This window comes from Sporothrix schenckii (genome assembly GCF_000961545.1).
Source record: "Sporothrix schenckii 1099-18 chromosome Unknown Cont49, whole genome shotgun sequence".
Classification (NCBI taxonomy): Eukaryota; Fungi; Ascomycota; class Sordariomycetes; order Ophiostomatales; family Ophiostomataceae; genus Sporothrix; species Sporothrix schenckii.
The window spans coordinates 3617032-3631505 of NW_015971150.1; the positions used below are offsets into that span (position 1 = coordinate 3617032).

General features: G+C 52.6%; 5 protein-coding genes across 5 annotated transcripts; 2 read left to right on the top strand and 3 right to left on the bottom strand.

Moving 5' to 3' along the window:
• Positions 1 to 63: 63 nt before the first annotated feature.
• On the bottom strand, positions 64 to 1666 carry SPSK_05198 (uncharacterized protein; the record flags this gene model as incomplete). Its single annotated transcript, XM_016731948.1, has 2 exons — positions 64 to 628; positions 723 to 1666. 2 exons carry the CDS (start codon positions 1664 to 1666, stop codon positions 64 to 66), a joined length of 1509 nt encoding a protein of 502 aa, XP_016583686.1.
• A 1623-nt stretch (positions 1667 to 3289) lies between these two features.
• On the top strand, positions 3290 to 4514 carry SPSK_05346 (uncharacterized protein; the record flags this gene model as incomplete). Its single annotated transcript, XM_016732095.1, has 3 exons — positions 3290 to 3822; positions 3920 to 4181; positions 4266 to 4514. The coding sequence occupies 3 exons, from the start codon at positions 3290 to 3292 to the stop codon at positions 4512 to 4514; spliced, it is 1044 nt and encodes a 347-aa protein (XP_016583687.1).
• A 4081-nt stretch (positions 4515 to 8595) lies between these two features.
• On the bottom strand, positions 8596 to 8991 carry SPSK_05678 (uncharacterized protein; the record flags this gene model as incomplete). Its single annotated transcript, XM_016732419.1, has 1 exon — positions 8596 to 8991. The coding sequence occupies one exon, from the start codon at positions 8989 to 8991 to the stop codon at positions 8596 to 8598; it is 396 nt and encodes a 131-aa protein (XP_016583688.1).
• A 1031-nt stretch (positions 8992 to 10022) lies between these two features.
• On the top strand, positions 10023 to 12468 carry SPSK_04984 (uncharacterized protein; the record flags this gene model as incomplete). Its single annotated transcript, XM_016731741.1, has 4 exons — positions 10023 to 10082; positions 10366 to 11250; positions 11314 to 11454; positions 11515 to 12468. The coding sequence occupies 4 exons, from the start codon at positions 10023 to 10025 to the stop codon at positions 12466 to 12468; spliced, it is 2040 nt and encodes a 679-aa protein (XP_016583689.1).
• A 423-nt stretch (positions 12469 to 12891) lies between these two features.
• On the bottom strand, positions 12892 to 14348 carry SPSK_05263 (monolysocardiolipin acyltransferase; the record flags this gene model as incomplete). Its single annotated transcript, XM_016732013.1, has 3 exons — positions 12892 to 13825; positions 13883 to 13991; positions 14147 to 14348. 3 exons carry the CDS (start codon positions 14346 to 14348, stop codon positions 12892 to 12894), a joined length of 1245 nt encoding a protein of 414 aa, XP_016583690.1.
• Between the last annotated feature and the right edge of the window lie 126 nt (positions 14349 to 14474).

Here is a 14474-nt window from a genome sequence, read left to right on the forward strand (position 1 = left end):
TCCTCTCTCATTCTCCCTTTATCCTTATATATCTAACCAGGGATGATACCCACAATTGTTCTCTCAGAGACTCCGAGTAGGATCTGGATTACTGAGCACCTCCATAGACAACGCGACGATGATTCTGCAAAGGAATTCCATATCTTTGCCACTGCCGATAAGAAATGGGCCATATGTTGTCATCGTCAGGAATCCCGGATTCGGATATACATAGGACTTGGAGGGGTCGTGTTTACGGACGTCTGAGGTTGACTGGCGAAGGGCCTGAGCAGTGTTTCGACCAGACTGAGTAGAACCACGAGCTGAAGCGGCAGTGGGGAGTTGGAATCGCGGTGGGTCTTTGTAGACGGGACGGACGGGCGTATTCGGAGCAGTGCCCGAAAAAGGCGAATGGGAGAGGCCCGAGGGTCTGTTATCCACGCCGTAACCTCCTTGAATTATCCCTCCATTTCCTTTGTTCCGGGGTGCCATAGGCGTTGGCGACATGGGATGGTGGCCTTGCATGACAGCGCGTATATTGTGAGTATTAGGGTCAATTTGAGGACCACTAATGTAGTCTTGGTATGTTTTGTCGTACTCTGCTATGGTGATGTAGATTTCTTCGCAATCCTGAGAGATCATAAATCGACTAGGCCAGGGAATTGGCAGCGTTAGTTGATGCAAAGAGAAGGGAAACAAACGTGGTAGCATAAAGGATGTTCATTACGGAGAGCAAGACGTACCGCCTGACATTTTCGGGGCTGGCGAGGGTGCCCATCCGGTTGCCTGTTGTTTGCGAAACCCATGCGGCCATTTGGGCCGCCTCTTGCCACTCGATTTTCTTGCGCTTGAGCGTTCGTGAATATGGCTTCACTTCGACGATTGCGAATGCAGTGTCGAATTGACCCTTCTTTGACAGATACCCGTCCACACGTGCTTGGAGAATCGCGGGAGAGTCTCTTGTAGTTGGATCGCGAAGGTCGAATGGCTTGGGGTCCGGAAGCCAGTGCCCGTCCTTGAGTGACGAACAGTGTAGCCGAATCGCGCAGAGCATCGTTATGAGCCCCATGTTGACAGTAGCCTCATACTCTGTCCGGGGAGGTACTTCGCCGACAAATGGTGTACCAAAGTCTTCATTTCCGGGACCAAGCTGGGTGGCTGGCGTTCTTGGACTGGTGCGGAGATCCAGTGCCCGTGGAGTGTCTCCAAGGTGCAGTTTCTCCAAGTCCGTTATGATGTTGTCAGGCATGATTCGTGGTGCGTTTCGTCTTGGGCGTGATATCTTGGGTGACGCTTGGTGGTCCCGACTCTGGCTTCTCATCACCAGGTGGGTGAAGTAGTGGAACGTCGTGAAAAGACCGTTGGGCGGCGGCGCAGACTTATCTTTAAGGCGATTGCTGGGATGGGGATCTTCGCCTTTGACTGTGCCCACGACATTCCGCAATTCACGAAGGTCAATGCGATTGGCCTCGGTCATAGGACCTTCATGGACAAAGTCTCCAATTCTGAAGTCCTGGGCAGGCCTTCTGTTCCAGAGAACTTTGAGGTTCAAAAACTCAGCGAACTTTAGTACAGATGCGGATCCATACTTTCGGTCGAAAGGAGTGACCGTTTCAGGGTTAAGGCCCTCAGACCTCGCCGTTCTTGCCCATTCGGACTGGGTACGGGGATTCAGACTGGTGTCCATCGCGAGATGTGAGAATGGAAGTGTACGGATCGACACCGGCGGTCGAGAATGAGGAGCCCAGAGCCCGGTCGGTGCCACGAGCTGGTGAATTGAATGCGGGTGAGGTTGGAGAATCTGAAGGTGGAAAAGCGCAAATAGAGAGGAGGGGAGAAGAAGGAAGAAGAAAGGTCTTATAAGTAGCAAAGTTAAAAAAGAAGCCCTAGCAACGCGCTGAGGAGGACCGGCAATGGGACTCTGACTCTTCAGTCACCAACCTCTCACTTTCCTCTAAGGATGGAGCGTGGTGTTTATATTTTTGCACTCGGAATCCGTGGCAGGGACTGGGCGCTAAATGAACGCTCATGTGCTTATGCTTCATTTGATTCTATGCTTTCTTTGAAGTATGTGCCCCGTTAACGCTGTCTGGGGAATCATTATTCATGATGGCGACCGTTGAGTCGACCCAAGGTCGGCTGGCCAGGTGGCTTGCAGTTGGCAGCAACCATGAATGCTGGCTGCGATGGTAGGCCAGAAGAACAAGCAGCACGGTTGTATGTGCACCCAGCACACAATAGTGATGTGCGTACGGAGCAGGCAGCAGTAGCCCACAAGGCAGTGATTCCAAGTATTGGCTCACTTATGTGTATCGATGTGTATGTGAGGCCCCTACCAACGACATCTTCGTATGGAGGGCGGGCATTGGCTGAGAAAGAGCAGTTTATAAAACTGGTGCGCTCCATTTCTACCGAAGTGCGTTGCCAGCCTTGCAACTGCAAAAACAGTGTAGTCTTTGTTGGGCCTCATTTTGGGCGGCCAAAGGCCGGTCTTGGCACGGCCTGCCTGTGTAGCATGTGCCAGCAAGCAAGGGCATATCCTAAACGCGCGCGTGAGCGACGTAGACCGTACACTGGGGGAAATACGATGTATAGCTAGCGCTCATATCAAGGCTTGTCGAGGCAGAAGGGATTCAGGGGCTGCATGACGCCGTTGGACGCCTGACTGTGAGCGGCTGTAAGCGCCGTGATCGCTGCGCGTAGCAACTAACAGACTGGCCGCTGTTGAAGGTGCTTGTGCTGTCGCTGGTGTCATTGTGACGAATTGCATCTTTGCGTACGATACGGTGGCTATCGCCCGTCCCCAGGGCAAAACAAATGTTGACACCTTTTAATATGAAGTCGTGAAGCTTCTGGGAAAGTGCACGCGACTTAAATATCACGTGACTAGATTGTGCTGTCGCGAAATTAAATGGCCGCCTCAATGGGCCGCGTTGCCCGGGAAACAGCGCACCGTAGACAACAAACATCTACACTGTATCGCGACTGCGTGTTAACTGTATGGACAATCACGTCGCTTCGTTGCCACTGCCTTGTTCTGCGTCGCACCTTCCTCAACGACGGGCTTGACCTCACCTGCAGGCACTCTGTATTTATTCTGCTGCTTCTCCTCTGTTGGTCCTGCCGATTTTGATCTTTGTTTCTCCTTCGTCTTAGTTCTTTCCGCTTACTTTGTGTTCCCAATTTTAAGCATCTATTTACTGTTACTTTCTACATTCTCAACCTCTTCAACGCTCCTCCTCGGCAGAAACATCGACACATCGCATTCAATCCTCTTTTCTCGCCATCTAGCCGCACCCTTCCACCCACGATGTCGACCAATACGCAGCCCGAAGAGGCTCCCCAGTGGCAGCGCGAGACCCATAACGAGTACTTCTACAATCTCTGTGATTTGAAGTTTGCCCTTGAGGACGAAGTGGCTAAATACACCGCAACCCTGACAAACGAACAACTGTCGTCGCTATTCATTTCCGTGCTGGATGACCTCAACGTCGACGACGAAGCGCCTCTGGATTTTGGGCCATCGTTTTTTGCTCCGCTGCCACAAGGCACGTTCGACAAATTTCTCGAGACATATGGGGAACACCTGTATCCTCCGCGATATGACGACGGAACCAACATGAATTGGAATCGTCTGTGTGGGATGCCTTCGCTTTTGCACTGTGACGGAACTTGCCCGGCCGACGAGCCAAAAGATCGCTTGGATTTCACTAAACGAGAATGTGACGGCCACTTGGAAGCCCAGCGACGGGCTACGTGGTTAGAATCGATGTACCAGTATCGTGAACGCCGACCGGGCGGGCATGCCTTAGGGATAAGCGCATTGGCGAACTGGGTCGAACTGTAAGAACCGCCCGCCTGAAACGATCACGTCACTCTATTTAGTATTCTTTTTCGGCAATTTCTTGTACAATAAAAGCGTCTTGCTGACATTCCCTAGGACCGGTGATCGGTGGTGCAATAACCAGCACCATTCTCTTCGGGCCTTCACCTGCAGCAATGGTACGACGCATCACCAACACGTAACATCAAGAGATGCTCGCGTGGACCTCTCTGGCCTGGTGCCGCACGCGACAATGGTTGTCGCAGAGCCATGTGCATTTGGCGCCACAGATGTCCTGCTGGGCGATGTTTTGGCGGCTGTGGAATTGATGAGACGCCAAGTGCGTTACCACGAGCACCTTTCCCATCGAATCTTCCCGGTATGAACAGCTTCGCCCTCCGTTGTCTTGGCTAATTTCGTTGCTGACCTTTTGGAAACCAAGGTTCTTCTGCTATCTTTGCAGCATGATACTACTGCGCGCATCGTGCAGGCGCATTTTGATGGCCATCGTCTTTTTATCCGCCAGTCCCGGCTCCTGGATCTAAATGCTGACGAGCCGACACCAGATGCGTACCTTTTGCTGCGCTGGATGGCAAGCCGGCCACAAGGCAACACGGAGTATGGCAAGCCGTTTTGCACTGACGATGCACCGATGGCAATCACCACGAAGGAACCGGAAGAGCCGAGCTCAGCTGTCGCTGTCTTAGGCTGAGGGAGATGCCCCATGGAAATGACTGAGTGGCTTTTATGTACTGCGATCTATCGCATGCCCGTCACAGTTTTTCTGGCGGAAGATTGGCCATTTTGGACAATGGTGGCTTGTTGGTCAGAGATCAAAACAGCACACCTCGATGTTGTTTGTTGGGCTGTCGATTTGGTGGTGGTTTGGTTCTCGTATGATACCAAGACACATAAAGGGAGACGGCGAGATTGCCGTTTTGTTTGTTTGACTTATGTGGCTGCACGATAAAGGCGTTTGGAGCGGTTTTTATTGTCGGTTTTTTGTTTTTGTTTGGCATGGAAAATGGAGGCTTGTAACCGTTGCTTTGGACTGTTTCATAATGACTCAACATGATACCATCTCATCTGCACGCTCTTGCATCACACTTTGAAAGAAGAAACTCAAGGTCCTTTGTTATTTTCAACTTCTAGTACCTTTTATTGCCGTAAGGCTTTGCCATATTGGTATGCTTTAGAGTTGATATGCCTTTGACCCACTGCTTAGACCAAGTACGAAAAGATTGTTATTAGATTTACGTAGTTTTGCATTCGGCCAGATTCTGGACGAGACAACAGGAGGCACTTATGGCCAGATGCTCGAAGCACGTTATTATTTTCTGCTACAGGTATCTTTGACGCCCTGGAACACCATCCAATACTTAACGTATCCTCCGAGCTTTGGTAGGGAGTGATCGTGTCGCTCGCACTTTGGTAGACTGCCGTGTTTGTGAAGAGCCAATTTATCACGAGAGACGCACTCACTCCTCACTCCCTGTAGGCATAAGACTTACGACAAATCCATAGTAATGAACCGTCCGGCTACTTCCGCGATGCTTGGTCGCCTGTCACCTTGAATCGTGTGAACTCATACGATGGCGCGACTGCCGAGAGTAAGTGGTGACTGCCGCCACCTGTTTTCAGTCATCGTAACCGACGAGAGATTGACCATTGCATTGTCGGTACCAAGGTTGCGACTGACAAAAGGACCTTCTTAATTAGGGGTTGAACACGATGGAACCCGGAAGGGTAAAGCCGCTGCGTCCATGCAAATAAACGTCTTATATAAACGTAGCACTGAGAGCTGAGGCAGGAGTACCGCGCTCTGTAATTACATGTAATTACATGCTGTGCAGGCAAAGTAGCATTCTCAGCGGTGTGTCCCATCTACTTACTATCCCGAGACCTTGTGTGGCCTTGTACAGATGAGAACCAAACGCCGTCAGTGGTAGCGACGGCCCCTGGCAACATTGTTAGACAGCTGCGCGGAAAGGTGACAATTGATGGAAAAGGGGCACAAAGCTGGAGCGTAAATCGCCCTTTACAAACTGAACGACAGATACAAAAGGCGGTTCTTTGTGACAATTATTCACAAGGTGACGCACGATATCTTAGTGTCGAACCAAATAGTATCCAGGGAGAAGCGCCAAGGCGGGTCGGAAAGAGAAACTTGTCTTTGCTGGTGCCGTAGGTACCTTGAAGTCCCTGGAAAAGAAAAGTGCCGCATCCACTTGAGAAGTGTTTAATACCCCCGCCCACTTGCGCAAAACCAGATCGAAGGTGGGCATCTCATTTTGTTGCGCGTCCTGCCGCACCTTGAATGCTTGTGCAGCCCCTTTTCTTCGGATCCGGTCGGGTAGGCTATGGTAATGTCAAGCTGAAAACAAATCTTGGCCTCGATTGTTTATTGGAGCCCATGCATATGCAAGGTATGGCGTACGATGTATGACAAAGTACAACGCATCTTACATATATTTGAAAGAACGGCGTGACGACGTCCAGCACCTGCATGGTTTTGCGGGCCCAGCATTGTTCTCGTTCATCTTGTGCCGCTTGCGTCTGGCTGCAGGAAAGCGAGAGCTAGCACTGTGGCTTGCCTGTCATACTAATGCAAGCAACTGTCCAATGCGCTGGCCAATGGACACACTTGTTGTGTGTGCAGCCCTTGAGAAGTTGAAGAGGCCGCGGTATGCCTCGGTGTTTCCGTGCGTCAATTGTCGTCTGTGCTCGGGGTCATATGGCGGGCAAGTGCGATTGCGTAGACGCAGACAAGTCCCGTGAAAAAGCAATCCGTCTGTTGTCCAACAAAACGTAGTATAAGAAAGGCTATGCGCTTTGCCGTTGCATATCTCCGCGCCGAGCCTTTCGTGCCTTTGCGGTTCTTTCCTTTCCCTCATTCACAACCCTTGTTGGCTTTACCCTTATTGGCTTCGCCGTGGCCGTTTTCTGGAACAGTGGCCGCCACCATGGCAATGTTGACGACAGAAAGTGGAGGAAACCATGGGTACGTCGAAAATGAACAGTGTCTGTATGAATCAGACTAAGCGCAGCTCTTGAGCTTGTTTGTTGGTGTCGCTATCCCGTCCCGAATTAGGCACGGGCGAGCAAGTATCTTATCTCTCGACTCAGGGATGTGTGCTTGGGGGTGCCCCGGCCCAGGGTGGCCTTGTCCACCCTCGTACTGGGGACAACCTGGCGTCGTACTTCGTACTTGGTACCGTCAATGATATGCGTCGTACCTGTTACACTTGCTGTCTGTTGGTATGGCCAGCCACTCCGACATTTTAACCAGTTCCGGACACCACAGCCCGTCAGACACCAACTTGGTCCTGTCACAGAGGCTCGGACCACAGTGGCTGTCCTGGATGGTTTCGTTGGTATTGTGCGCTCTTCGTAATTATTTTGTTGTTGTCCACTTTCTTGCAGCAGTTCGAGGACGTTTTGTACCAATGAAATCAGTTACCACTTTTGCTATGCTGGAGAGCTGATGATATGCGCTGGAACCCATCTTTGATCGAAGCATCTTCCTAAGATGCCTTGGCTGGTTTGATTCATTTTGGCCCCGAGTGCTAGCGTGTGACTTGATGAAACAGGGACAAAAAAGATGCAACTTTCGTAGCCAGATTCGACAGAGGGCGGATCCTCTTAACAAAGTTCGACCCATCACAGCCGTGTCCTTTCGCCTGGCGCGGGAGGGCCCTTAGTGATTTGGTGTGGTGGAAGCGGTATTCGGGTCCGAAGTACATTCGTATGGAGGCTCCATCGTTCCGCGGACGAAAATCGGCTGAGGAGACCAGGAAAATCTCTTCGACATGGTACCTGGAATGGCAGGGGACCACAAAAGGAAACAAATCAAAAGCCTTTCCACCAATGCCGGGGCGTCGGAAGTCTGCCGGATTGGCTAGACTAGTGACTGGTTGTTTTGTCTGTGCTTTCATTGTCGAATGTCGTATGCAGCAAGGACCTGTTTGATTTGTTCATGCACCTCCATGCGCTCGCACCAAATCCATTTTTGACCTCCCAAGGTCTGTCGAATGGCCACTTGGCTGGGAGGTTCCTGTAGAAGGCGCATTTGGCGTAACTCAGCGGCCGTGTATGGATCCTTTTTCCTCTTTTCCCTCCCTTGAACACCTTCCTAAATGTGCTTGTATCATGTCGAACGTTGTACTTTGAATGCTGGTCCACCATTCGGGATATAGTCCTCGAGCTAGTAGACGCACCAGTTGCGCATCCGGGGGTGGGATGGTAATGCGATTGCAGGAAAAAACTGGGGCGTCGGACCAACATTTGAAATTGTTCATGTCTGGTTGCACCTGTTTCGTTTTTAGTACAGAGTCAACGAAGTGGATTGTGGATTCAACCGATTCAACCTCCAAGACGCTTACTTTTTTTCCTCTCGCAAGACCCCGGGACTTTAAATGCGCCCTAAGAGCATTGCACTGCGTGGGTTGACGAAAAGGAAACGATAAAAATGGGACACAGGACGGCAAAAGAAAGAGTGCGATGTACGACGGTCGGTGGAGGACACCCTGCAATCGATGACGCACTGAGCAAACTGTGATCGCCGCATTAGCTAGAAGGACGAGCGACAGCACAAAATCACAACAGCCAACGAAAACATGGGAAACCGAAACAGAAGGAAATGGACAGCATTTGCAGCCCACACGGCCTGGCCACTCACGGGAGTTCTTACAGTCCAGCCATCAGGTGCCAGAGGAGCGCCAGCGGCAAGGACGGACTGTCCTTCCTGTTCCGTCCACTTTGTCGGCCGAGGGAAAAAAAGGTCTAGGTGATGATCATTCGGGGCTTGTCCTTGCCTGGTCTGGCTCGTCCAGCTGTGCCCAGCCAGCGCCAGAGACTCGCCTCTTCGAAGTGCTGAGATCGACTGTAACGTATTCGCTGGCATTGACCCCACCCCCTGGTCGGCGCGGGACAACGGAGAAAGGCGGAAGTAACTCGAGGGTTGCTGACGGGGGCTGCTCCTGGCTGCATTTCCGTCGGGCGATGCATCGCAGGGATGTACTCGAAAAGTTGGGCGGCTGCACAGGGAAAATGCCAGGTCGACCAAATACACAGATCCATTTGGTGATGACAGAAGCGAGAGTGGAGATAGAGAGACAGGGGCGACTTGTTGTGTGCAAAGTGCGAGCCGCAATTGAGCTCGTAATTGGCAACTGCGGCCGGCGTAACATGGCCGTTTGCGCTTTCTCGCGGCAGCGACAGGCCAATCGCTACTGCCCCGAGAGCGAGGTTTCAACTTGCACCTGTGTATTTCGTACTTTCCAAAACGAGGGCGTTGCACAATCGTCGCTTCCCATCTTGGCTACGGCTCAAACATAGCTAAACTTCGCCAAACACACTCCCGAGCCTCCCCAGTCCCCGCCGTTTCTCAGTGGGGCGCCTTCTGAACTCCGTCTAGGCAGGCCAAAAAGGTGCGGCCAAAGTGACCCTAAGAGGAAGGATCTACCCTACCTATCATTGCGCCTTCGTCGCCTGCTGTAATTAGCCCGCCGTAGCCCACTCACACGTCGGCCTCCAGAGGCTGCCTCGGGCTGCTTTTCTTTGAACTTCCATTGATTCGCCATTGTGCTTTCCTTCTTTGGGTTCCCCTCCAACCCTCCAACCCTCCTTCTCTAATTTGTCGTCGTCCGTGTGCTCCTTCCATTTGCTGGTCGCGCCTGTGACCCCGTATCTTACATATATCATAAATCACCCACCAACGCCATTAGCCTCTAACAAGGCCGACATCATTTTTCCACTCCCGACCCTGCATTGTGCAGAACCACAACTTGGTATACCCGTTCTGTCGTCTTGTTTTCGCAAACCACAAACATCACCCCGTCTCGAACGCGCCTATTGCTCTTTTGAGCGTACAGCCCACTCGCTCTGCGCTCTGTCAGACGCCGTGTTCTCGCTCCCACGGCGAAGCCAAAACGCGCCAAGATCAATAAGCAACATCTAGACTTGGAACGGAACACGCTGTTTCTTGCCGGCCAAGCTTCCGCTCCGGCTCCGACACGCATATCGAGAGGACACACGCCCCGGCTTGCTTCAGACTTCCTGCCAAGGCCGGCCCACACGACAGGTGGAGTGCGCCGTATGCGTCCGTCCGGCCCCGGGGTGCGCGACTACGGCAATAACTGCCCTATGCTCGACTGCGCATGGCGAACCGAGACGGCACAGTTTGAATTACCCGTTGTTTGAACTCCCCTGGTAGCCCACCATGGTGTTTTGCGGGAAGGCTTCTTTGAGCTGTAAGAACTGCCGTATCCGCCGAATCAAGGTAAGCTGCTTGCATGTCGTTGTTTCATTTCAATTGGCTCTTTCATATGTATCTCTGCACCGACTCCGCCAATGGGTGGGAAGATATTCCGCTTGATTTGCTGTTGTACCGGAGATCTGAGAGACAATGTAGTCGTCTGGGTTACGTTGGTTGGTCCTTTGTTTCGACGTGACGTTAGGGCCGTGTTCTCCTCGCTTGAGTCACACCGTGGCTGCAGCACGGCAAGTGGCTTCTTCGTGGACTTGCAACCAGATGACTGACGCTCGTGTTTCCCTCAATCTAGTGCAATAAACTTGAGCCGGAATGCTCACAATGTATTCGAGCCGGCAAGAAATGCCCCGGTTACCGAGACCAGCTGTCTTTGATGTTCCGCGATGAGACAGTCAAGGTCCGGAAGAAGTTTGAGGAAACCGGGACATCGTCTACCACATTACCTTCGTCCGCTGCGTCTGCCACTGGATCTTCATCTCCGGAGGCGGGGGCTGATTTCATTAAATCCGAGACTGGAACGGAAGAAGACGCAACCTTGTCTGCCATTGATAAACCCGGCAAAAATGAAAGCCAGATTCCCACGGCACAGGGCAGCAAGGAGCTGACTACCATCCGGGGCTCCAACGCCGATGGATCACTTACTCTTAGTGAGGCATTGGCAGCATTCGGCGGTACTCTGGGGAACGACGGCAGCCCCAAGGCCTCCGGAAAAGGCCGCCCGCTCTCTATACCACAGAAACAACAGCGGAGGCAACAGGGGGCCACCACATCCCTGCCACCCGGCGTGCCTCCGACTCCAGCAGTGACCGTCAACCTCTCGGTCGACGCTCAGTCTGCTCTTGTGAAGACCATGCTGACGGGGCCCAACCCAACTCTCTTTGACCGCGGCTTGCAATTCTACTTGGATCACTACCTGTACGGGCATCCTGAATCACCACCAAAAACAGGAGTAATAGAAGTCGACACGCCATGGATTCTCGACCCAGCAACTCGCACGATTGCAGCTGCCGTGGGAATGGCCGGCATAGCAAACTTGAAAGGCGACGACCAGATTCAAATGTTGGCCAGAGACAATTATGGGATTGGCCTTAAAATGACGGCAATGTCGATCGACCCGCCGGGTCTCGATACACTGAATCACGTCATGCGCAGTATTGTTTTGCTGGCCATGTTTGAGGTCCGTTCGACAAAGTATCGTTGTTTGTTGCCAAGAGCACACCGCTGACTATTGTATGCGCAGATTGTTCGGGGTGCCAACCAGTCGTTTGGCAGCGCCAATATTCATATCATGGGAGCAGCTGCCCTTATGCGTCACTTCCTTCCTATCCTTCCCACATCATTGCATCCCTACCGGGGCCTGATCCAAATATCATGCTCTCTTGTACGTCGTTGCCTTTTCCTCTTGGCTGGATTTGAACCAAGAACTGACTCTTTTTTTCAGCTAATTTCCTGCCAAGCCGCTCACATTGATGTGCCGCCTGTGTTCGCCGAATATATCGCGAATACGTACCGAAAGAAACCGGTAGACGATCAGATCATGTCTAAACTGCTTCTGACGCTCATCGAGTTTATCAATTTGTCTGCCTTCATTCACCATCAAGTCCTCAGTGACAGACGCTCTGATATGGTGGACCACGTGGTCCACGCACTCCAACTGGACGCGCGCCTCATTGCATGGGAACTCAACACCACAGAAAAGAAGGGTATCTGGAAATACGAAGAGTGCGAAACGCCAAAACTGCCACCCGAGGCCGTCTACAAAGGGCGGTTCCACCGCTACTCGGATATCTCGACTGCTCGGATTTGGAGCTACTACAGGTGGGCGCGCATCCTGCTCAACGAAATGCTTCTGGAGTTTATCGAAAAATGCCCCAACGCGGTGGCAGCCGGCCTCACTAGGCTCAAGATGGACACGGGGCGTGCATTCTCGGCCAAGGCTGTAAGTGCTGTGGTCGGTGCTGACACGCGAGATACCGACACCGAGGCGACGGAAAAGCTTCGCCGGAGAGCATTGACGACGATTAAAAAGTGTGCCGAGGACATCTTTGTCAGCACGCCGGTGTACTGGCGTCACCCAAGCATCCCCCTCAAAGAATACGACCCGATCGCGACGCCGCCGATAGTGTACGGACAAAATGGCGGTACGGGCGTGGCCACACTCATGCCGACGCTGTTCCACCTCGATGTGGCGGCCCGTGCGCCGGGCTCTTCTGAAGAAGACTTTGACTGGGCTCTGGCAGTGATTGATACGGTGTGGGCGTATCTTGGCTTGCGGCAGGCGCGGACCCTGGCGGACAAGATGCGGCTCCATCGCGAGACTATGAAACGCAAGGCCATGGGGCTGAATGGAATGCTGCTGCTGACGACACATGGAGACGTGGATATTCCTGCATGATGGCAGAGGCACGACGAATATAAATAACGCGACAGGACATATATATGGGATATGGATGGGATACCACGGCGCTCAGGGTTTTGACTTTGGCTTAAGGTTAAAACACAAGTTGGAACATCTATTTTAACGGCGTTGATTATGAAAGCTATTTTGATTTTGGATCGTTCTGTTCCTTTCATCGCTCTCCCTTGGATAGCTCTGGTTTGGATGATAATGAATCATACTCTTGGACATGACAGGAAACATTGGCAGCCCCATTTTTGGATATCTATTTTGCACCATGCAAGCCCAGCCATCTATTTAGGTTTTATATACATCTATGATGTCATGTAAACAACAGCCGTCAAATCCGCGGACATTCAATATTTCGTTATGCCTGCCAGCATGCCTCGTTTATGTCTATTTTGCGCAACTGGCTTGCTCTCATTCCCGGTACACCATGCTGTCGTCCACCTGGCTGCGATAGCGCTTCTTGTTCGGCTCGTCGGCCCAGGTCTCGGCGAGACCCAGGCGTGGGTCCTCCTCGCCGTATCCGAAGCGTCGTCGAAGCTTCAGAATCTCTTCCCGCATGCGATGAGCGGTTTCTTTGCGCAGCTGCTGCGCCTCCTCGCCGTACTTGAGGTCGATGTCGTTTTCCACGGCCGTGGTGCCGTCCGGGCCGTCCGTTCTGGCGCCGCTGTGTCCTGTACTCCGCAGGCTGCGCGCCACCAGACGCTGCCACCGGTCGCGCAAGTCGGCAAACACCTCGGGGTCGAGAATGTCGCCAAAAACGACGCGGATCTTCCGGCCAATGCGCGGCAGGAACCGCGGGAACGTGCGCTCTTCGTGCATGACACGGTCCAGCCCGTCAATGAACATGGGCACGATGTCCGGGGTGGGTTCGCTCTCGAGAATGAGGCGGGCCACGCCCCACTTGAAGTAGCGCAGGCCGCGGTCGCGCTGCTGGTGGACAAGGCCCTCGGGGAAGACGTGGACCCAGGCGTGGCGATTGGAGGCAAAGGCAGAGGGTGCGGGCCAACGGTCGGCGCCGTTTGTGGAGTAGTAGAGGGAGGGCGAGAAGGACGAGGCGAATACCTGGTTGGCAGGGGACTTCGAGGACGTAGCCGGTACCGGCGGTATTGGTCCTGAGTCCGATGGTGCTGAGGAGGAGGATGCGTCTGATATTGAGGAAGGGGAGGAGGGGGAAGAGAGGCTCTCAATGCGAGAAACGAGCTTAGGGTGGTCATCCGGCAACGGCTGGGCCGAAAGTAGACGCACGGTCTGGTTCATGGTCGGCTGGAAAAGACCACCCCATGGCGAGTGGCGCAGACGGTGGGTGGGCAGAGTCTGCCCAGAGCAGAAGAAATGGCCGACAAAGCTATGGACAGTCAGCGGCAGCCATCACCATCAAAAAGAGTTGAGAGATAGAACATACCTGTTCTTGTAGCAGATGTCGTGAGAACCTAGGCTCCAACGCAGGTTACGGTGGTCTATGGCATACCGCAACGGGAGAACACCCCATATCAATGGATCGTCGAGTCTGACTGGTTAGCAAGTGTTTCCTTTCCTGACACATGTCTTCAACGGTGGAAATGTTGTCCAGGACACTTACACTGAAATATGATTACTGACTTTTTAGAGTTAGCAGAAGGGACGACACAAGGTATGAGTATAACAATATACACAAACGATGACGAACCTGTGATCAGCCCTCGCTGCCGGGACTCGACGTCCTTGCGTGCATCGAGAAGCTTCAAGAAATTGTCGAGGCCAACGACCTCGACATCATTGAGGCCGTAAAGAAACGAACGGCAAAGCATGCCGGTTGTGGCCATGACAAAGGTGGACGCGGCCCGCCAGAGCGCGCCGGGCTTCCGCGGCTGGGAATTTACGACGGACATGGTCGTGGGACGATTAAAAAAGATGAAAGAATAAAATAAGAAAAACGGACAAGAAAATGGCGGATAAAACGGCGCAAATCAGACGAAAGACGACAAAGCCACCATTGGCTGAAGACTGGTGTTCAA